This window comes from Colossoma macropomum, unplaced genomic scaffold (assembly GCF_904425465.1).
Source record: "Colossoma macropomum unplaced genomic scaffold, Colossoma_macropomum, whole genome shotgun sequence".
NCBI classification, from domain to species: Eukaryota; Metazoa; Chordata; class Actinopteri; order Characiformes; family Serrasalmidae; genus Colossoma; species Colossoma macropomum.
Window position 1 is genome coordinate 12486233 of NW_023494810.1, and position 23972 is coordinate 12510204.

The following is a 23972-nucleotide window of genomic DNA, read 5'->3' on the forward strand; positions in this document are numbered from 1 at the left end:
GGGAAATTTCAAAAATGTGAAATATCGATCGAGTCCATGTTTTCTACATATGTCAAGACAGGTTGCCAGGTCTTATAGAATTTATGCTCACAACCAGTCACAGAGTAACGAATTTTTTCTAGACTCACGTAATGCATCAAATCCCTAATCCAGTATTTAAAGGTGGGTGGGAACTCATCCTTCCATTTCAGTAGAATAAGCCGCCTGGCTAAGAGAGTGGCAAAAGCAATCACCCTTTTGGCAGAGTTATCTATGTGAGACTCCTGTAAAGTCACTCCGAATATTGCCGTAATAGGAGATGGCGTCAATGATCTCTTAAAGACACTTGAGAAAAAAACAAATATTGACTCCCAGAATATAATTAATTTTGGACAGGACCAAAACATATGAGAAAGAGTGGCTGGTTCTGTTTTACACCTGTCACACATAATATCAACATTTGGAGTAAATCTAGCCAGCCTATCCTTGGACCAATGTAGACGATGGACTATTTTAAACTGAATGATGGTGTGCCTTAAACAGATTGAAGAGGAGTGTATTCCATCCAAAATATCTTGCCACATCTCCATTGATATCTGCATGTCAAGTTCCTCCTCCCACTGTTGTTTCAATAAAGTTAGAGGCTTCAAATTATATGAATTAAGCAGAGAGTACACCACACCAATGCATTTCTTAGACTGTGGGCTGGTTTTCAATGTAGTATCTAAAAAGGAGTAAGGTGGTAACGATGGAAATTGCGAATAGCTTTGATGATATAAAAATACGAAGCTGTAGGTATCTAAAAAAATGAGATTGAGGAATGTTAAAATGTGTTCTGAGTTGTTCAAAAGATATAAAAGTATCCTTAACAAACAGGTCTTTAACTATTCTGATTCCTTTCTCAACCCAACATTTGAAGGCAATACCGGCAATAGAGGGGACAAACATATTATTTTTCGTTATTGGGCTGTAAGTAGAAAATTCGTTAAGTGAAAAAGCCCTCCTAAACTGTGACCAAATCTAAAGGAATGTTTCACAATTGGATTGAAGGAGTTAGTAGACACGGGCTCCGACAGAGGCATCCTTGAGCAGAGTAGCGCGTGCAGTGAGGTATGGCTACAGGATGCACTTTCCATTGATAACCACTTGGGAATAATCTGATCATTAGGAACTTTAATCCAGTAGAGCAAAGACCTAATATTAGAGGCCCAATAATAATATTGAAAATTTGGCAAGGATAATGCTGACGACATGCTGACGATTGTAGTGCATCTTTGCGTATTCGGGGGTTTTTATTACTCCAGAGAAAACCAGATATCAATTTGTTTAAATAAAAAAAAATGATTTTGTCAGAAAAATGGGGAGACATTGAAACAAGTATAAAAATCTAGGCAATACATTCATTTTAATAGTATTAACTCTACCCCCTAAAGATAAAGGAAGAAAATTTCAACGTTCAAGGTCTTTCCCGAGACACGCTATAAGTAAACTTATGTGTAATCCAGACCCCTAAGTATTTGAATTTTTCTGTGTCTTATCTTAAATGGGAAGGAACTATAAGTAATCTTCTGAGAAGCTATATTAATGGGTACAAGCTCACTTTTTTCCAAATTAACTTTATAGCCAGGTACACTAAAAGTCTCCAATAAATTAAGTAGTTTAGGCAGACTAACAAGGGGATCAGATAGATATAGGAGCATGTTGTCAGCGTATAGAGAAACCCTATGTTCTGAGCTCCCCCTCTGTATACCCATAATAGAGGTCTCATCACGCAACGCTGTTGCTAGTGGTTCAGTCATTATGGCAAATAAAAGTGGTGATAAGGGGCAGCCCTGTCTAGTTCCACGATGTAACGGAAAAAAGGGGATAGATTATTATTTGTACAGACTGCTGCTAAAGGAAATGAGTAGAGAACTTTGATCCAACTAATAAACTTCCGTATCCAAATCCGTATCGTTTTAATGTATAAAAAAGATAATGCCACTCCACCCGATCAAATGCTTTCTCTGCATCAAGTGATATTACTATCTCCGGAATATCGGATGGAGTGGGATTGTAGAGGATATTGAGAAGCTGACGTATGTTAAAAAAGGAGCACCATTTTTTTAATAAATCCTGTTTGATCATCAGATATTATGGTGGGTAAAACTGTCTCTAGTCTGCCAGCCAACATCTTAGCAAGTATCTTACTATCCACATTTAAGAGTGAAATGGGGCGGTAGGAGCCACGCTCTAAAGGATTTTTATCTTTTTTAGGAATGAGAGATATGACTGCTTGACGCATAGTTGGAGGTAAAGAGCCAGAAATAAATGATTCTTCGAATGCAGAAATCAAGACAGGGGCTAGATCTTTAGTGAATTTCTTAAAAAAATCACTTGGAAACCCATCTGGTCCTGGGGCCTTTCCGTTTTGCATAGATTTCACCGCGGAGATAAACTTTTCAGTAGTAAATGGGTTATCAAGTTCCGCTGCAGCCGTCGTATCTATTAGTGAGATATTTAACTTATTGAAAAAATCCTCAAACAAAGACTCGTTCTTACGTGACTCTGAATTATATAGTTTAGAGTAGAACTTATGAAAACATTGATTAATCTGTAAATAATCCGTATGTTTAACACCTAAATCATCATTTATTTGAGATATACATCGATCAACAGTCTTCTGCCGTAACTGATACGTCAAAATCTTACCAGTCTTATCACCATGCTCATAAGTCCTATGCTGTGTCTTATTCATGAGAGTTTCGATATGTTTAGTAAGTAAAAGATTGTATTCTGTTTGAAGTGTTAATCTCTGTTTGTATAGCTGAGGCGATGGTGACCCAGCTAACTCTTTATCTACTTTTAAGACGTCATTTGTTAGATTCTCGAGACGCTGCATCCGAGCTTTCCTCATCTGAGCACTGTACGATATAATTTGCCCTCTTAAATATGCCTTCATTGATTCCCATATGACTGACGCGGATATTCCAGGCATCTTATTGTATCATAAAAAGGTGGCTATTTCATTTGATACAAAGTTAACAAAGGTCTCATCCGAGAGCAGTAGTGTGTTCAGACGCCAGGGGCGGTAGTTATCATGTTTAGTTGGTAAACATAGGGTCATGAGTAATGGGGCATGATCAGAAATTACTATTGTGTGATATTCACAGTCACTTACTAAAGGAAGAAGTTTCCTGTCTAAGAAAAAATAGTCTATACGTTAGTACGTCTTGTGAACCTGTGAAAAAAAGAGTAACTCCTAGACAAAGGGTTCCGAAATCGCCAAACATCAGATATTCCGTATGTGTCAAGAAATAATTTAATTGTATGAGCTGATTTAGTTTGAGTCATGGTGTTAGATGAACTACAGATGGTGATAGTACACAGTTTATATCTCCTCCCCAGATAAGATGGTATGAGTCTATGTTTGGTAGACGGGAAAGGAACGTAAAAAATGTGCAGTCATCCCAATTTGGCGCATACACATTGGCTAGAATGACTGGCATATTGTATAATCTACCTGTAACTATGACATACCGACCTGCAGAGTCTGCATCAACCTGTGACATAACGAAAGGAATATTCTTGTTAATAGGAATTGCAGTTCCTCTAGATTTAGAGTGAAAGTTAGAGTGAAATGATTGGCCTATCCAGCCTCCTAAAATGATCAAATGTATGCAAGTGAGTTTCCTGAAGGAAGGCAATTCCCACCTTAAGTTGCTTCAGATGTGAAAGTACTTTGCTACGTTTAACTGAATGGTTTAGAGACTTAACATTCCAACTTGCAAACGTTATCTGACAACCTGCAGACAGATTAAGCGGCTGTGCTTTTGCCATTTAAAGTAATAAAAGATATTAGTATACAGTTAAGTACCACAGTTGGGTGCCTTTGTACATAAATGTGAATTTGTTAATTCGACATAGGACATAGATAAAAAAAAACAAACAAACAAACAAAAAAAACAAAATTAACTTCTGGTGCAGCAAAACCCAACCTTTGACACCTAGAAGAACAGGGTGACCCAAAGACCCCATAAGAAAATATCCACACATTCAGTGCTTGTACTGGCGAGGCCTAGACTAACAGGCTGCTCTGCTATACATTATATATTAGCTGCACCTTTAGCAAAACTTGGATACAAAAAACAAAGAAGCTATTAATTGTACAATGTAGACAACGGGCAGAGTACATACAATAAAGTAAGCAATCTAAATTGTAAACATTTGTTCTTTCTTGATAACACAACTGAAGGTTATTAGAAGATAAATCGGCTCTAGCTGTGCTTGTTTTACATCACGACTGTTCTAAGAAATATTACATTAAATTTGTCTCTCTAGTGACGTAACCCTACACCAAACCTGTTGTGTTCATCCACCTTACAAAACATTCGCCTTCACGTAAGCCATTGCCTCCGCTGGATCCTGAAAGTCCTTTTCTATTCCATTGTACATGACGCGGAGCCTGGCTGGATGAAGAATGCCGTAGCGAATGCCATCTCGTCCCCGGAGTAGTTTCTTAACGTCGTTGAAAGCGGCTCTGGCGCTCATCACACTGGGGGGATAGTCCGGGAAAATGAGGATTGTAGCTCCTCTGAATTGCAAGGGTCCTTATTCTCTGGCACGGCGAAGAATTTCGATGCAATCTTGGTAGTAGTGCAGTTCAGCCACGATAGTTGAAGACCTCGGTGTGACCTATCAACCAACACCTCTTTATCCACGTGCAGAGCTTCTTTTAGCAGCTTTGAGACAGCAGTTGGAGAACACAAGCCCTGTCCCTCTGCCACATTCAGTATACGAATGTTTGATCTCCTCATTCTCCCCTCCATGTCGAAGCATTTTTCCTGCAGATTAGCCACCTCTGCCTCGAGCTTGCGTACAGAGGCTTGGAGAGATGTCACCTCGTCCAAGCATGCGGAAAGCCCGCGTTCCATTTCTGTTACAGTCCCCTTCATTACATCCAAGTCAAAGTGAAGTAATGCAATGTTGTTAACAACTTCTGTCTTTCGGCCTTCACACCATCGAATTCGGCAGCAAGAGAAGATTGTAGCTCTGACCTGAGAAGTGTGGAAAGAATCTCGGCTTTCGCGTCCGCCATTGCTTAGCTGACGGCGGCGAGTCGCTAGGCCTGTTAGCAATGCTCTTCTCCGTGTATGCGTATTGACGCAAATTCTTGGCCATGTACGCGTCAATATCAAAAGAGACGAATGAAAAATGAAAAATAATAAATGTAGGAATATATCCTATACATTTTGCTGAGCCAAAGGTGCCGAATATATAGTTCTATATAGAATTTTAGCAGAGCACGCCAGTTAATGCATTTTCTCTTTAGCATTTAATCCATCCATCCAGCCATCTATTCAGCCACCCATTCGTCCATGTATCCCTCAGTTTATCCATCCATTCATCCACCATCCTCGTTTTCATTTGTTCATGCATCAGTTTATTCATCCATTGATTCATCCACTCATCCATCCATCAACGCATTCATCCATTCATTCGTCCATAAATGTATTCATCCATTCATCCATCCACTCTTCCATCTATCCGTCCATCCATCCGTTCATCTATGTATTCCTCGGTTTATCCATCCATCCATCCTCCCTTTCATTCATTCATGCATCACTTTATTCATCCATCCATTCATCCACTCATCCATCCATCAATGCTTTCATCCATTTATTTATCCATCAATGCATTCATCCATTCATCCATCCACTCTTCCATCCATCTATCCATCCACCCATTCGTCCATGTGTTCCTCAGTTTATCCATCCATCCATCAATCCATCCATCCACGCATCCTCCGTTTCATTTATTTATGCATCACTATATTCATCCATTCATTTATCCACTCATCCATCCATCAGTGCATTCATCCATTCATTCGCCCATCAGTTTATCATCCATTCACCCATCCACTCCTTTATCCATCTGTCCATCCTTGTACCCATTCATCCATCTATCAGTTTATCTGTCCATTTATCAATCCATTTATCCATCCGTCCATCCATGCATTCATCTATCCATCAATTCATCCTTCTGTCAATAAATTCATCCATCAATTCATTCTTTCCATCCATTCTTTGATCCATTTATCAACCCATTTATCTTTAAATCATCCCCTAGTTCACCTTGGTTCTGTGCTTCAATATTCCAGCGACTCCTAAAAAATTCCCCCAGTAGTTACTGCAGCCCAACATGTACCACATTAGACTCAGTTTATTTTTATTTAAACTCCTTTGCTTAGAAGCATGTTTGCTTGCTGGAGGTTATGTGTCTCTGACCTCATGGGCCACACATCCCTCCTCAGGTGACAAAATAACAAGCTGGCTCCAATTATAACCAATAAAAATCCAATGATTTGTTTGGATGTTGCAAGAAATCCCCCCACAGTGGTGAGCAGTGGATGTGATGTCTAATCCAGCGAGTGTCAGGTTCCATCGGGTCTCAGCTCAGTGTGAGGAGCGTTTGCGTGTCTGTCTGTGTTTGTGCGTGTTGCCTGGACTGGTCCTCGGGGACCGGATACACCACACATTCGTCTGTGTTTGTCGACAGTGGAGCTGTGAGCTGGAGATTTTTGATTGTGGCCCAGCAAACCTATAGTGCCTCAGCTGTGCTAGTGGCCAGCAGTGAAACATGTGCTACCATATGCATGATTAATCTTCCTCTCTGTGCTTACTGGATCTTCTGCAAGTCTGGCCCCTCAGGAATTTAGCCTTTTGAAGTCATAGTTATTGTAGGCAAGAAGACAAAATCATGCTGTAATTTGATTTAAATTAGTTGATTTACTTACAAGAGAATTCTATACATGAAATCCATACCATATTTGTGTTTGTAAGAAGAGTAGATATTTTATTCTGATTTGAATTTGATGAAAAGTTATTGTTGTGTACAGTCTTGTTTTACTGGAAGTCCTTGTTTTTGTCATTTTTTCATTGAAACAGACAAAACAATATCAGAAATGCAGACGTGAACCTCTCGATACTGAATGTAAATTAAATGTGAATTCATTGCATTACTGTGTAATTATTTGTATAGTTGTGTCATCACATTCAAATTATTATGCAGTGTAAATCAAATGTATATCAAAATGATAAAGTAACCCTAGGGTTAATGTGTGCTTGAGTAGGAATACTTTGAGGAGGCGGAACCCTTTTAGGAACGTTGATGTGTTGGATTTGATGTTGAGTAATGCTGCAGTGTGGTTACTGATGAACTTTGCAACATCATTGCCTTGTTTGCTACAAGTCAAACCTGTTTCTTGCACTTCGCATTTTCTTGCTAGTCGCTAACTCCCACATTTATGACTGTGATCCCATTTGTCATCACCGGTGGCTTCCGTGAAGCTGCTGCTCCAGCGTAGTTGCAGCTTGTCCTATATCAAGGGCTCTGACATACAGTACATACACAGAGCATGCTGAGATATCGATTCAGCACCACATCAATATGGCATAAGGCCTATTGCAAGAGGTTGCCATGGAAACTAGTTTTGGACATATCACTGCATCATGACAAACGACTCTATCTCGGGTGCTCTGTGATGGAGGACCTTCCGAACAGCTTGTTTGACAAGAAACAGTGCCTCGATTTGTAAGTTCGAGTTACTTTTCCTCTTCTAACCTCCAGTGGATTTCAGGCACCTAAACATTTCCTCCTGCGTTTTGATGAGGGACTGCAGGGGGATTACCAAATGACTGCTTTCCTCAGCTATCAGTCTGCAAAGAACCATCAAGGTTTCAAATGAATGCATTCCAAGCATTAGCTGGAAGATGAAAGCCTGCGGTCAAACTCCTAATGAATATGTGGCATGGAGCAATTAAGCACATCAGGTGCCATATCAGAAAGAGAGATATGAGTGCGCAGATAATCAAATACTCAGTTAACTGTTTAATTTGCAAGTCAGTTTCTGAAACCACTATCTGAATATGTTTTATGGTGCATTATGAGAACTAAGGAAGAAAATATATGGTGTTGTAAAAGAAAAGTCACGTCTTAATCACAATATTCACAACTATTGATTCATGATTTAGCTTCCTATTTTTGTGTACACGCAGATGCACATGTAGTCAACAGTGCTGGAAATATCCCCTTTTCAAAACTCAAGACATGCACAAATAGATGTGCAAGCAAGTGCAACATTGTCCATCAATGTGAAGGACACTGCTGCAATACCAAATAGCAGGTTTGCACCAATATGGTAAACGGAGTTGGGGTTGGGGATGGGGGTGCTGATACCAATGAGCGATACCACAAAGCAGTAGACAGAACTTTACAACACAGTGTGCATTGACAAGCAGCAGCAATAACACTCATGACAATATCTAAAATGTCAGTATTTAGAGGAAAGGCAATAGTAGTGGGTGCAATACTGGTTGGAATTCAGCACCGTTTTTGCCGAGCCAGAGAAGCTGCTACATGCTTACATGTACAGACCACAGGAGTATCTAAATTAAATAAATATTATATATATATAGACCGATAGATAAAGAATGTAAACTATGTTTATATTTACATCTGTATTTACATTCTCCATCAACAGGTCTGCACTGACTTTTTTTTTACTATCAAAAGTAACTTGCATTTTCAAGTCATAAAATTGCCCTGTACCTGACCCAAAAAACAGAAAGATTCTTGTTCAAATCTGCCATCAGAGGAGTTACACAACATTACAATAATTTTATCAATTTCAATGTGTAGAAATGGAGCTTGTGTACGATCTGTTCTTATGTCCTGACACAAAATGTATTGATTAGTTGATCATTTTTGAGAATGCCTGTGGTTAACCGATTATGTTTATTAAAGATACAAGTCTGTCTTTTATTCTTACTGGACCCTCACTCTAGACTGCAGACGTAGCGAAATGTGCTGAAAAATCCCATAGCAACAAGGCACCTCTGACGTCGTATCCGGGTGACATATGTCCACGGTGCGTTGCCATAAGGAGGGCTGCAGAAGGCGCTTTGGGCGACACGGAGGCACGATGCATCTGCGTTGTGGAAAAGAACTGTCTGTAGTACTCTTCAGCGGTGGTACGAGTCACGGCGGAGTTCACCCAGAGCCTACACACAGCCTGCATGATGTGTAGGGTTTCCATGGCAATCTATTTTTAGCCCTGCAGAAGGGAAAAAAAGAAAGAAGGGGGGAAAAAAGCCAACTGTTAAAATATGCAATATCGCCGTCTCCATCTCTACCCCCGCCATCAAATTCAATTTTCCGTCTGCGAGACGGGGAAAATTCTTTAATATTGTATTTGAATTGGATAAAGATCCAGGTAAGCGGACGAGCTGCTTTGAGGAAGCCACACATGTTAGCAAGTGGTGTGTAAATACAGAAGGAGGTGGGCAAAGCTGGTTGCCTTTAATGCGTACCAAACAGCCCCGAAGATCAATCTTTGATCTGTGTAAAAAGCCTTATTCCCTTTTCCCTGCCGCACGTATGCTGCCTCATTATTGGTGTATGGTGCCCTGGTTTTACACCCAAATTAATGAGACCAGACTGGTGCAGCAAAAGTCCCATGAGTGGTTAAAGCCTCAGTCGACTTAGGCTTCCACGTCCCTCAGTTGATCTGTGGAGAAGACTGCATAACATCTCTCTCTGCTGCTCTTTACTTTTTCTCTCCACCAGCATAAACTTAGAATGACCTTTTACAGATCCAGTACCAGTCCACTCATATTACCTGATAGGATTCACCCTACTGCTGTATTTATACCCAGATAATGAACAGTGTAATTGTTGTTGTGCATCAGGTCATTATTTGCTGATATCCAGCAACTATTAAACTGTAATACTGAATATTAGATGGGTAATGGATTAACAATCATCTCAGAACAATCTGTTTATCATGGGACATTTTAACAATAAATACTCACTTAGGATCCATGTCAGTTGCGCACTGAAACAAGCTAAGAAGTGAGCTAAGCAATAAACAGTGGTGTATATAAATGTTCCACGGGACTGGGTCTGTGGCCGTATTTCATATTTGTATTTCATTTCCACAAACCATCTATTTGTCTTACCAAAGAAGATGTCAGCTGTCAAGTAGTCTGAAGATGGCACAGTTTTATGCAAAATACACAATTCTTGCTGCATAGTGCACTATTTTGCTAATATAGGGAAATTATGCCCTAATACATAGTGCATTACGCTGCTGTCAGAACAAAACCTTGTATCTCCATTTTGGTCATTTTTTCATAATTTGGTCATGTTTTTGACATAATTTAAAAATGCCTGTTACCCTTCATATAGTATGTAAATTTCATGATGAATGGACCAAAAGAAACAGCCCAAAATTACTTGGAAAAAAGTCTGGTTCCATTAACTTACATTAAAAGTACAGTATGTTTTTTCCTTCTCCGGTAAAGTTACTGTCTTGGAGATATGAGGTTTTGAAAGTATTATGATATTAATATGTCAAATTGGCACACACTGCCTAAGCTATAATGAGCAAACAGCCTCTTTTATTTACAGGGCACCATTGCGTGATGTCCTCTGGGAAACGCAAACTCTCTAATGGGGCCAAGGCTGTGTTAATAATAAGGATTAAAATGGTCAGATATCTAAAATTGTATTTATTAAATAAACACTGAACTTTTTTATTACTATTTAATACATTGGTCTAGTATTTAATAGCAGTATCATCAACATATCTCTTTATCAACATATCTCATTCTAAACCTCTTACTGTATGTCTGAAAATTTTGAAAAATGCTGCTAGGTTCTGAAATTTTATCCAAGGCGATGATGGGAATTGCATGGATTTTTTTCACACTAAACTTTTAGGACTTACAGTAGTAAGTGTAACAATATCCAAACCCTTTTTGTTACTATATTGAACCATTTTTAAAAGATTGTTTGAAGAACCATGTACAACAGTTGTACAACAATGGTTCCTGTGAAGAGCCATTTAACTATTCACGTGGTTCTGTGCACTGTCATTGTTCTATATATAACCACTGCCTTTACAAAAGAATCTTGAAGAACACTTTTTAGAAGAATCTGTATTGATGGCTGTGGTGGGAATAATCAAGTGAACCATTGCGCGCGAGAGTTTTGGGCTGCTGGAGAAGCCCACTAAAATCTTTGCTCGAGCTGAGCCGCGTACCGATGCAGTGTAGTCAGCTTCGTCCAATGACGAGCAGTGGTTGGTCCCTGGGGATATGAGCCAGGGGAACCATGCACACGGGATGTGATGCAGCACGTGGGGGAGTGGGGGGATCGATGAGGACCAGACGCAGAGAGAGAGCCTTCCACACAGAGGCACAATTAAAAGAGAGTATTTAAATAGGCTTTTTTTAGCTGCCTGTGCTATTTGCAATCTGGGCATTCTTTTCTTATTGCTGGAATCATTTGAAGCTTTCCTACAGTTCTTTTTCCCTCCCTCCCTCTCTTTCTCTCTCTCTTTTTCCTTCTACCCTTTGAAGCAAATATATTTTAGTGTACAATCCGTTAATCATGATATTCGTCTTTCTTCCTTCACACATCTTTCTCGTGTTGTGTTCTCAGAATCAGACACCATTTTATTTTTTGTTGCCTTAATTTGGTGCTGACGTCATGTCGAGTGTTGCTTTCAGTCACGTCTAAAATAAATGTCAAAGTATGATACGATGCAAATGATCCCAAAGTCAAAGCCAGTGAATTTGCTTTTTATGGTTAGTGTCATTATCAGTAAGAGCATCAAATCTCTTTAACATAGCCGTTTATTGGTGTTTTTGATAGTTATTTGAAACGTTTTTGTGAGCTGTTCTGTGCCAGATAAAATTGATTTGCTTTCCCGTGGCTGAGAGCAGTGTTGTGATTCCTCTGCAGTTTGCTATCCTCAAAAGACCACTGCAAAAAATGGGTACCTGGTTCATTCAAGAGCCCTAATGCCCGAAATGTCTTAATGGTAGTACAAGTGAACAGACAATGAGGTCAGCTACCTGCGGACATGGGCCAGGGTTTGGGCACAAAGGGACTCAAAATCAGTGCTGTACAGCTGGATGTAGGGACCAGCTGAACTAGCACAGTCTACAGATCCTGTTTACCGAAGCCCCTGGAAAACAAGAGCTCTGCCCAATCACGTTTGCCCAGCTGCTGCTGAAGGTCTGTTGCCGCCAGTGCTGCTTGTAGCCCTGAATGCTGCTCAACAGTGTAGGGAGCATGTCCAAAATAGAAGTAATGGCATTCATGTTAGTAGCTTGTTGATCAAAAGGAGATCTCTACATTTCATCAGTTTCTGGGAAGCGAATCAGTTTTATCTGGCACAGAACAGTCCACAAAAAAAATTCAAAAATTTAAAATGCGACTTTGGGAGTGCATTCCTCAAAATGATGCTGTGAAGCTATTGCTGCAGTTGTTTATGCACCAATATATTACCACATTACTGTTATAGCCTTTGTAAAAATACCAAAAGGTAGGACGTCATGAAAGTCCTATCCTTGACCTGCTCTTAGTCCCAACCAACATGATTTAGGTTTACCCAATTGATTCTGTCAATTTTAATAAATCATTTGTTTGACTCCATAATTAATCTATCCACAAATCAAGAACTTACGTTAATCTCCTTCATTTAGATTGAGATTCTGTTCTGGGAGTAAATCTGAAGTCCGCAATGATTAGCCATTTCATTCTGATCTCCATTTTAATCATATACAATGACACTGGATTCAGCGAGTCTGATGTCCAGTATTTCTACTCACCAATTGAGTCAGGCTCTTAATACAGAAAGAACAGAAACTGGAAACTGGCTATACTCTATGGCAAAAAAATAAATTAATAAATAAATTTCAAAATTTGATTGTTCTTAACACGTTACCATGAGGTCCAGTTTTGAACAGTAATTCTTCCTGTTTTAATGAAGCTTTCAGCCTGTAACACAGACATAAATATTGTATAGAAGCTGGTTCAGCCGACTTATTGGACAAGACTGGTTTGAAAAAATCGTTTTATTCACAATGTTGCTGGTTGGCTTCTCAAGAGAGCAGTCAACCGAGCTACAAAAGCCCCTAACCTAAAATTCGGATATTTGACAAAATACTGGCGCTTATATTTTTATCCAGCCTGGCTGTGAGTGGGAGTTTGGTTTAACATTTTTAAGAGAAATTATAGAACATGCCAACAAAAATATTTCCTAGTGTCCCAGCTAACATTGTGGAACATAGTTAGTGGAATCTTTAAAAGTCAATTTAAAGTGAATCAGTAATCTATTCCCGCTCTTACCTTTACCACACCTACATTACTGGACTTACTGAAAAATAGCTACGACTGCATGTGGCGACTGCAAAAATGAAATAATAACTGTCACAAATGTGCTATGGGTGCCTCAGACACACTTATGAATAGGTACCACATCAGAGTTAATGGTTAATTATTGCCACACTCAAAGCCCAATATCTCTCCACTCATAGCTCTATCAACACAAAAGTTAGCACATTCCTCTTTCTTGCTTTTCTTGTCTAAAATAACTGTTGGCAGTTGAGTCATAGTTACAGCACGTAGAACGACAGGGGCTGAAACCTGAATACAGACCTGTACCTAGAGCTGCACTGCTTTTACTGCATGTATCCTTTTGGGATCTTGTTGGCATTTACTGATAGCATCATTTAATAGTGTGATTGTTTTTGAATGGCTATTTGAAACAAGCTGTTTCTTTGTAACTTGCTTGTACCTCTGGATCTCTTTGCTTATTCAGCGGGGAGGAAAATGCTCTGTAATTGGCCATTGTCACTTAAAATACCTGTTTTGTAGTTCAGCATGTCTTCGTTTGCTGCCCGAGCTGGAACATGGCCATTTCATGTTGGAATCAACTTAATGAGGCCCTTTCAGGCACAACTTGCCTCTGTGACACCAAAGCCTGTGTAACTTCAAGTATGTGGTTAATTGTAGCTTGCTAATGTTAGCAAAGCTCGGCTTGGATGAAACCGGTTACGAATTTGAAAATGTAGTCACAGGCAAAAATGTCCTCCTCGTGTGCTTGTGTGCATAAAGTGACATGAATTAAACCACAAGGCTGAAAATATATCTTCCTTATTGTGGAGGTTCCTGTGTCTCGGCATGAATGGTTCTTTTTCCTGCACTGTGTTGTAGTTTGTGGTTTTATCTTCTTGCCATGGTTGCTGATGTCTTTTGCTATGATTTCTGGTTTACAAGTCTACTGTTTTCTCTGTGGAAATGCATGTGTGGCTGTGATACATCTGTAAAGTTGGTCTGTGCAGTAAACATACAGTACTGGGCAAAAGTCAGAGCCCACCCTTCATTTATTTCATTTCTACTCAAAATGACCTTTAAGAACAAGTTGGAAGGAGAAAGTCACAGGAAAAGGAGTGAAAAACAAGTCTCCAAAAATAATCCTAACAACGACCTGGAAGACCTAGTTGACACCAAAACTGCCCCCATCAGATAAACAGCACTTAAAGCTTTCATCTTTGAGAGGGAGGAGAAAATCAGGCTGCTTCAGATCTGAAAACATCCACAGGTGTTTCTGTCCATCCTTCCACTGTGAGAAGACAACTCAGCGCTATGGGTCTGAAAGGACATAGTGAGAAAAGAAAATCGACAAATCAAATAAACTGGTGTTTTCGGAACAATGGACTGACCACCCCAGAGCCCAGACTGCAACATCATTTAATGTGTTTGGGATTCCTTGGATTATGAGTAACAGAAAATGCAAAACCAAAATCTAAGGTGTAGAACAATATCCCTGCAGATTTTTTGGAATACTGAAAGCAGAAATCCTGGAAGCTGTAAAAAAGGCAAAGCACGGACGCACTAAATACTGAAAAATGGCCGTTTTGAATGAAAATAATAAAGTGTAAATGAAGTACTGCATATGATGTGCTATGGCCATCAGTCTTTATACAGCACTAAAATTGCAAATGTGACTGAAGTGAGGCTGCAGCAGTATATTCACCTCACATGCACCGTTGCTGTGTTGCTCTGCATATTTTCATAGAGATGCAGTGCTGATGCATTCTCACTTAAGCTACACTGCATGTAATATGAAGGCTCTAGGGGTGCACTGCACTTGTCTCAGACCTTGTTTGAGAGGGAGCTAGAGTTGTTGAAGTTGACTGTAATTCACTTTAACATAAATCATTTCTTTTAGTAACTTTTCCTTCAGGGCCACTTTGTTTGCAGGATGCCATTTATAGTCTAATGTAACCTTTTGATTCTGTCCTGGTGATATTGATTATCCTGTTCAAGTTAGGAGGCGAGTATGGGGAGTTTTCCCACTAAATGTCAGCTGACGTCTACAAAACGTACCGTCTCAAAACGATGGTCCTGAATGGATGTGAGGGAAGAGTTGGTTAAACTATATTTTTGTTGCAGTGCAGCGCTAGCTATGGTGGCGAGCACTCTTGCTGCAGCTCGAGTAATGTCAGGATCATTTGCATGGTGCATGGCAGCTACAGAGGAGGGAAGGGCGCTAGGTCAGGGCCTTACTCTCGCAGAGGGCTTTATGTAAGTGCGGAGCACAAGCTGTGCTGTGAGTCAGCAGGGTAATTGGAGACCGTGGGTGACACAAGGGCCCAATCTTACATGGGGAGAGAGCTGGATTGCTCATTTTTCATACGTGGGCACAGGATGTTGCTACTGTTTTTGGAGCAGCTAAAAGAAATGTTAGCGATTCCACAGCAGACGCTTGGGGGCAAATCTCACAGTATGCAGTTCCAGGCATTGTTATAAAAGAAGCTGTGAATTACAGTATGTGACAAATTGTGCTGACTTGATGACTGACGTTTTTGAGATCGTAGCAAAGAAAAGTTAACTTTGCCAGCTGACCTTGAACGACTAGCAAGATTAGCACCATCACTGTGTGCGAGATATGTCATAATACCCAAAACGATTACTGTTATTAGGGCAACTAAAAGAAATGTTAGTGATTCCACAGCAGACTCTCAGGGGCAGTCGCATAGTGTGCCATTCTACGTTGTTATAAAACAAGTTGCCAGTTAATGTATGTGGTAAATTCTGCTGAATTGATGACTACCGATTTTGAGTTGTAGCAATGGAAAGATAACAGTTGACCTTGTAAACTGCAATATCAGCACCATTTCCATATGAGATGCCACATTACACATTTTGTAATTTATAGTTAAGCACTCACAAACTGAAGTAAGTGACGTTATGCCAGGTTCACTTACGATTCTTTCTTATTTTTAACAGGTCTGACAGGGGATGCAGTCGACCTAGAAAAGAGAAGAGAAGTCTTCGGGCGAAACCTTATACCTCCAAAAAAGCCAAAAACTTTCTTACAGTTAGTGTGGGAAGCACTACAAGATGTGACCCTTATCATCCTCGAAATCGCAGCCATGATCTCCTTGGGACTCTCATTTTATCAGCCCCCTGGAGAGGGCAGTGAATGTAAGTATTGCCACCATTTTCTTTATCTTTTCCTCTCGGTTTGGCTTCGATAACCTTGCCCCGAAAACAGCAGCAGCATGACTCCACTATCCCTGTGCTCAAGGATTACTGTGATGTTGTTTCCATTTTCTGTAAACTGTATTGTATTCCTGCTAAGAAGAAATGAAAACCCTGACAACACCCAAAAATATTCACAATAGCAGTTTGCTTAAAGTGGAATTACACCATTTTTATAAATGTAAGCATAATTCAGTAGTTAATATGTAAAGTCATTCAGAGTGGTCTGCTGTGAAATAGTTAATTGTAGAGAAACTTGCAGACTCAGATTTCTTTACAGTGGCTGTGATAGGAGCCAGAGACAATGTCTACCTATCAAATATAGCTATTTAATTTACTATCCAAAACCACCAGTTTTTTTTTTTAATTTTTTGTTAATAAATTGTAAACCACAGCTTTCTCAAAGCTATTGTAAAACAATATCTTGTACATCAGGCAGCATAATCATGACCATTTCATGTGATAACTTTCTGTGAGGGAGCATTAAACTGTTCAAATGTCCCCTTTAAACAGTTCTGACTCAGTAAGTTTCTCTAGAACTGCAGTGTTTCAGTGATTCCACAGCAAACCACTCTGGATGACTTTGTTTACATCTTAACCATTTTAATTATGCAGAAATTTTTAAATATCATTGGAATTCCCCTTTAATAATTAGAATTTACTATTTACTATTACTATTTACTATCTGCATTACATTTTTTATGTCATTTTCCTAACAATGTTGTGCTATCTGTCGAATACTGTTCCCCAGAAGTTTAATATTTCTGTTTTTGAAAAAAAAGATCATAAAGATCTAATGCTGATAGTGTTTCTAAGAAGTGGAATTTGGGATGGTTGACATTCACTCTGCTTCAGAACCAGCGTATTTGGTACCATGATTTTTTTCTGAGAGTCTAAATATCACTAGTACAAATATATCCATGTTATGGGTCCTTCTATCGCATCTGTAACTCATTGGCACAGTCTCTATGGGGAAAATGAAAATTTAATAAAACTGCCATCAAGGAAGTCCTGTAACCACTGCACCAACTTCAACATGCATTTCCCTTTGCTCGTTTGGCCCTCGTTAACAAGCATGACTGTGCATTCTGGGCCTGTCTCAGACGAGGCAGGGTAGTGAGGGAATCCATTGAAAGGACGATTTCCAAGGACCCAGAGTTAATGAAGTGTGCGCCGGAGAAATAACCTTTAGGTGAAGGCCATACATCAAGCCTCCGGGCCATAAAGCGCACCGTGAAGACAAAGCCATTAAAGCGAGTGTGGAAGAGAATGCTGAGTAAGTAATATCAATCATCATAACGGTCCGGAATTCAATTACACCCAGGAATGGAAAATGATTGTTAATTTGAAAGTATTCCAAGCCCAGGCGCTTCGGAGCTCCGCATACCAGAAGGCGAGCATCACAGACTTTTTGCAGAAGAGTTTTGTGGAAATTTTACACAAATTTGCGAAGCTGTGAAATAATCTTGACAAGGCAGCCTGGTGATTAACATGCAAGTGACCTTGTCCGTTTCAGTGGGGCATTCATGATCACCGCTCAGGTTTATAGGTGGCAGATGTGCTGCTTTTACGGTTACAGTTAAACTGCAGGGGGTTCAGATGCTTCAGAGATGTGGTAGACACTCGTTTCACTTGCATTTTTAACTAATCTGCTCATTCTTTCTATGATGAAACTATAGTGATGTAATTCACTCAAAAAGCAAATTTTGTCATTGATCTGCATTTAGCTGAGCCTGATTTTAAATCTTCATTGTCCTGACAAATAAAAGCATAATGCATTATGCTGACTGGTGCCCACTAGATTACCTTCTTCTTTAGCCTGAGAATCTTTTTTGAATGCAGAATTTGCTTGGATCTATATAAAGTGTGCAGACATCAGGCAGAAAATATGAAGTGTTTAAGTCACAGTTATTGCTGGCTATAACTAAATTAGGTAATTATACATTAATTATATTTCACTCACTTATTGCACATTCTAGATTGTAAACTTTACTACCATATTTGCACTTGTAGGTAGAACATATTTTGTTATGATTTAAGTTTGATGAAAAATGTATATGTATACAGTCTTGTTTTGTGAAAAGAAAAAAAAAAACTAATTTTGATTTTTACTGTTTTTGTCCAAACCAAACCTGTCTATATAGATTGTAAATCAAATATAAAATGCAATTAATTACTATGCAGTTAACTATATACTTACATTAAAAACTTGATCATGTGAAACGAGTCAAAACAATAATCTCTTGACATCTGAGAGTTAAAGATAAAGATATAGATAATTTTGTGAATACTGTATGCACACTGTTCGATGAATTTTAGCTTTTAGCCAATTCCGGGATAGAAAATTCACTTTATTGCTAACATTGCCATCATTTTTTTAATGCGGTGGTCCTTATTTTTATGGAAACTATATATGGAAAGTATGCTTATATCAAACAAAAAATAAGAAGTGTTTAAGCAAGGAAGTACTTTAGTTTGTCCTTTATCCCTATGAAACTTAATGTCTAATTTGTGATCTATTTTCAGATTTTGTCTTTATCTGCTTTAACTGATCCAAATCTGCCCACAGAGTAGTGGGTGGGCGTGCATGTCTATGTTAGGCAGTGAAATGGATCAGTATGTGAAATAGGAGCTTTCTGTGAGCTTCCATGTGTCCTATCACTGTATAAAAGAAGCTCCATGCTACCTTTTATTAAGTGCTTATTATTTAATCAGAGTAAAGTAATTGAAATGCCTCTGAAGTATGAAGTGTTTTCTTGCCCAGAATAGTGGCAAAGTATTTTTATTTAGGGTTTGTAAGATGACATTCTCTAAATATTAAATAAATGCAATGACAGCATTGAGACATCATATTTTTGGCAGAGAAGAACAGATTAAACAGCAAAAACAGCCACTTTTAATGTCAACCTAGAAGCATTAAAGAGCTACTCGTTGGAAAACAGAGGAATGATGAATTTCACAGGTCTTGCTTCCTACCCATGCTGTATTTTAAACTGCAGGTACTCCACTTTCATTTTTTAATAATCATGAAAGTGTCAGCGAGACTTACGACCTCACATAACGATTTGGCCGCAAAGTACAGCCAGGTAAGAAATAACACCATAACTAATGCTGACACCTCAGCGCTATATAGTCTGAAGTGAAAACAGAAGGAGAATTTATCTGCAAGCCTGTGTGTGTTAAACAGTGTGGGTGCATCATTTTATCTACTTTAAGTTGAATCATGAAGATCTAACTGTGTCCACATTGCTGCTATACTATAGACATCAGGCAGTTCCTCTTATTGTTTCTTTATTTTTCTTACGGAGGTGGATGACATTGTCTATGTCTCTTAAGGAAGATTAATTGCGGTGCCTGTCTCTGTGCCCAGACATCCCTGGTGTTCAGATTGAATTATGCCATTACAGTTTTTCAGCCTGCAGCGTTCCCATGCAAGATAAGCACCGGCACCACTGGGATCAATAGAGAGAAAAATCTCACTTTTCACTCGGCTTAGAGGCAAGCAGGCCCAACAACTGCAGGGAACCAGTACTGAATGATTAATTGGTGGTCCGAAAAGCAGCAGTTTATAATGATACAAGTAATATTTTGCACAGTGATATAATGCATGTTTGATACAGAAGCAAAAAAGAAACGCCAACTTTCCAATTGTTAAAACTAGAAATGTAAATGTTTAACTGATTGCATTAAATTTCCAACAACATTATAGTTCTCAGCCCCTCGGTTTAAACAGAACCAGGTTCTTATGGAGGGTATGTTTAGTTTCGTGGGCCTTTACTTCATATACACACTGATGCCTGGCCCCACCTTTTAGTACTGTATTACATGGTCCGTACAAAGAACATGCCGTAATATTTCAGTGCATTAATACAGCATTCAGTTGGTTCATGTGTGCGCTCATACGTCTGTGTACATCAAGTATTTTACAGCGACTTTGAACATAGCTTAGCTAATCAGATTTCCAAACCGGAACTCTCTGTTTCATAATTGATATTTTAATGGTTTGCAGCCTTGATTTAGACTTGTGAGTAACAGTTAATCATTGACTCATGAGGGTCGATTATTGGTCCAAAAAATTTGAAAAACTTGTCATAACAAGACTGCAGGCCCTGGTGAAAGAACAATCAACACAAACAAGTCATTTTCTTAGAAGACAAATTTAATTACACACAACATGTAAATGTTTTTCTTTGTTTCGAAGCTGACTTGCTTAGAAATATCATGTTTTAAAAAAAACAATAGAAACCATTCCGGTTTATGTCAGTATACCCAAAATCAGATATTTACCATAGAATAACATCACTATATTCAGTTTACAGTGCTTATTATCTTACAACCCCCATAAAAATGATATTAAGAGTAGCATAATAGCCTTAGTGCATATTACACTTTTATTATCCCAAGTAGGAAGGTATGAACACTCTGCCAGAGTGTTTACATTGTAGGATTGCGAGGATTGTGGGTTGACATGACTGGGTGGGTCTGCTGGGGTTGGTTAAGGCCTGGTGCTATACATATGTTTTTGTTTTGTGATCGCTAGAGGTATGTCATTAGATTACAGTCATTTTATTACAGGAGTCTTACATATATGCCGTGGTGCATAACTGTGTATTTAGTAAAGGGCAAGTTCTTTTTTTTTCACCCCTCCCCATTCCCGCTTCAAATCGAGTCCTGATCAGACCTAATACAAAAACAAAAGCGTCACAAAACCTGCTTCCAGGGAAAGTGCAGACGCAAAATTAAAGGCATCATATTTGCATTTCAATGGGCTGTAACAGCATACATTAGTGCGCCTGGCCTGTAGGTTCAATCATAAAATGTCCTGTCAGGCACGCTAATTATGTTCAGTGGTTCAAAACGCCTGGGCACAAATCTCACCAGAGAGCGCGTTTGCAGTACTTGCCAGTCCGCGCTAGCGTGCAGCTCTCGGAGAGTCACGAGCAGTTATCTAACACTAGCTGTCTGCACTTCAGGACCACGGACAGCGCCTGACAGACTCTGTGACATTTTGTGCCCAGAAGTGCCATACAGTATGAAGTGCCTTACTGCAGGGGGATTAAATCAAATTAAGCCATCTCCAGCGCCGTCCCTTAGTGCTGTGCCAATGAAACAGAAGTAATGATCAGTCTGTGTAGATTGGACTCAGTGCTACAGTGTCTTAAAGTGGTAGACTCGGTCTACAGTGACATACCCACGAGTGTGCGATCAATATGTTTTTCATCCATTTGTATGGCAGACTCTTTTAAAGATCCTTTAAAGCTGAGAAGTTGAAGTTATTGCTGGCGATAAGAAAAGTTTATTGTAATTTGATATCAATTATTTGTTAAGTTAAGCTCATTCTGATTCATCAGTCCATATCACATCTGTGTTTAGTACAAAAGGATATAGTTTTCTATGAAATCGAATTTGATACAGTTGTGTAAATGAAGCATGTGCACCTATTTTCTGAGTGACAAACTATGCAATTGAATATGCGCTTACATATTTAGATTTGAATAGTATTGCATTCAGCAGTAATAGCTATTGACTTCTAAGGGTTATCCTTTAATGCTGTGGCAAAAAACAGCCATTTCTGACATTTAATCTACTGTTCTGATAACATAATCTCTCAATGCTGTATTTGTTTTGATATGTAAAGAATAATCTAATGAAGTTGAACATTCTTATTTTTTGAGGTCTCAAACTACTGTGATGAGCAAACATTTCATACTTCAGTTCCCTTTTATTGTTTCTCTAATGAACCAAATAAATAATAAACATTCCATAGTGATATGAATATGATTCCTGAATGTATGTGCATGCTCACTCAGGAGCGATCACAGTGCATCCAGCAATAAAGACAGCAGGGAGCTTCTTTTATACAGTGATAGAAAACACAGTAGACAGCTTCAATCACAAGCTGATCCATTTTACTGACCAACATGGACATGTGCGCTCACCAGTTACTGTGGGGGTGGATTTTAATCAGTTAAAGGGGATGTATTGATGTTGAGATACTGGGTGAAATATGAGGGAATGCTTAGTCATGTAGTATTTTTTTGTGTTTTCACACATAAATTATGGAAATACTTTGTCATTATGAATTATCCAGCGAGGTGACTTTTCAGTTGCATTTACTGCCAACTTTAAATATGAATGCCTCTTGCTGGCATACTGGCAGTACCAGGAGTAATAAAAGAAACAATGCAGTTCTTCTCTCAGTGCATAATTCTCTGTTGTGTTATATTGTATTCAGCAGTGGTGGGATCATTGTCACAGTAGCATACATGGCTGTTTTAGCTAATAAGATAGCATTATTGCTCTCATGCTTTCATCGTCTTCCACCTCTGGCTGTGAATTGCTGTTTAATTGTGACTGTTAGTTAACCATGCAGAGATGAACAAAATTGCTGCTCTGCACCCTATCAAAGCTCATGTAGTGCTCATGCTTTACAAGGTAGATCTTTTATTCTGAGAATTCAGCAGGCAAGCTACCTCCAGCAGGAAGACCATTATGTCTAGATCAAGGAGGCACAGCTCCCCATTAAAATGTGTAAAATCATTGGTAGACAAATAAAACATATTACATAAACACAATTACTGACAAAAGAAAGTAAACTGAAAGCGAAAACGCTGTTGACATAAGATATTTTTGTTCACTTAGAAATTATGTATTTAAATGCAGTACTTTTTTTCACTGAGGTCCTCTGCACTGCAGTCTTGCACAGATTAGAAACACACGGTTGGCTAATTGCCAAGCTCACCCCGAGTTAAATCATGTATGTCAGACCAGGTAAGACGTTAAAGCAAACCCTTTTATGGTACAATATACTGTTCATTAAAACACTAAAATAAGTCAACACTTTCCATTCCTAACTCTTCCTGTTTTCGGCCTGTCGTTATAACACTTTTGTAACAGCACTGTGGCTGTTATATCTCAGTTAACTTCTGTAACATGACATCTTATTACAAGGATAAAGAAATGTTTAGTTATATACATTTTCATAGGTTCATATCATATATGCAATACAATACATAAATATTACATGGATGATACTTTGCATGGTGTGTGCATTGTTATTAATATTAAGAAATATTGTTCAGTAACTACTATAATGTATTTGGGAACTGCTATGAAACTAATCTGTATTTAAGATAGTGAGGTATTGAAGTGTGGGTCCACATACAGACACAGGGATTTTAAAAGGTTAACTGAACCAGTGTTTTCGCTCTGGTCAGTAATTTTTCACCGATTGGTCAGTATATCAGGCAAAGAACAGAATTTAACAAAACCATAATCAGTTTGACAAAAGCTTAATCATAAGATTTCTTTTAAAAACTGAAGGTCAGTTTTCACCCTCACTGAAATAAATTCCTGAGGCTGTAATAAAGGCAAAGAGGACACACTAAATAGGAAAAAGTTGATATTTAGTTGTTGAGGCTTCTGTGTAACTTAATAGCCGTTACATAATTGAAGGGTGGTCTCTGATTTTTGCACAGCACTGTATGTATCAGTGATCAAGACTTAGCTTTCAATTATTTAACTCTTCTAACTCTTTCTTTCCCAAACAGTGACTTTCTTGAGGACAGCCTCAAGTTAGACCCACACCTTTTCTCTTCACTACGTTGTACCTC

General features: G+C 38.9%; 1 protein-coding gene across 4 annotated transcripts in view; it reads left to right on the plus strand.

The window, feature by feature from the left end:
* The window catches only part of atp2b2 (ATPase plasma membrane Ca2+ transporting 2), a 94230-nt gene that overhangs the window by 32396 nt on the left and 37862 nt on the right, over window positions 1-23972 (plus strand). For all 4 annotated transcript variants that reach the window (XM_036559527.1, XM_036559524.1, XM_036559525.1 and 1 more), the window contains exon 4: window positions 16105-16302. In XM_036559527.1, the coding sequence (XP_036415420.1) occupies window positions 16105-16302 (198 nt within the window). The remainder of the gene's footprint in view (window positions 1-16104; window positions 16303-23972) is intronic.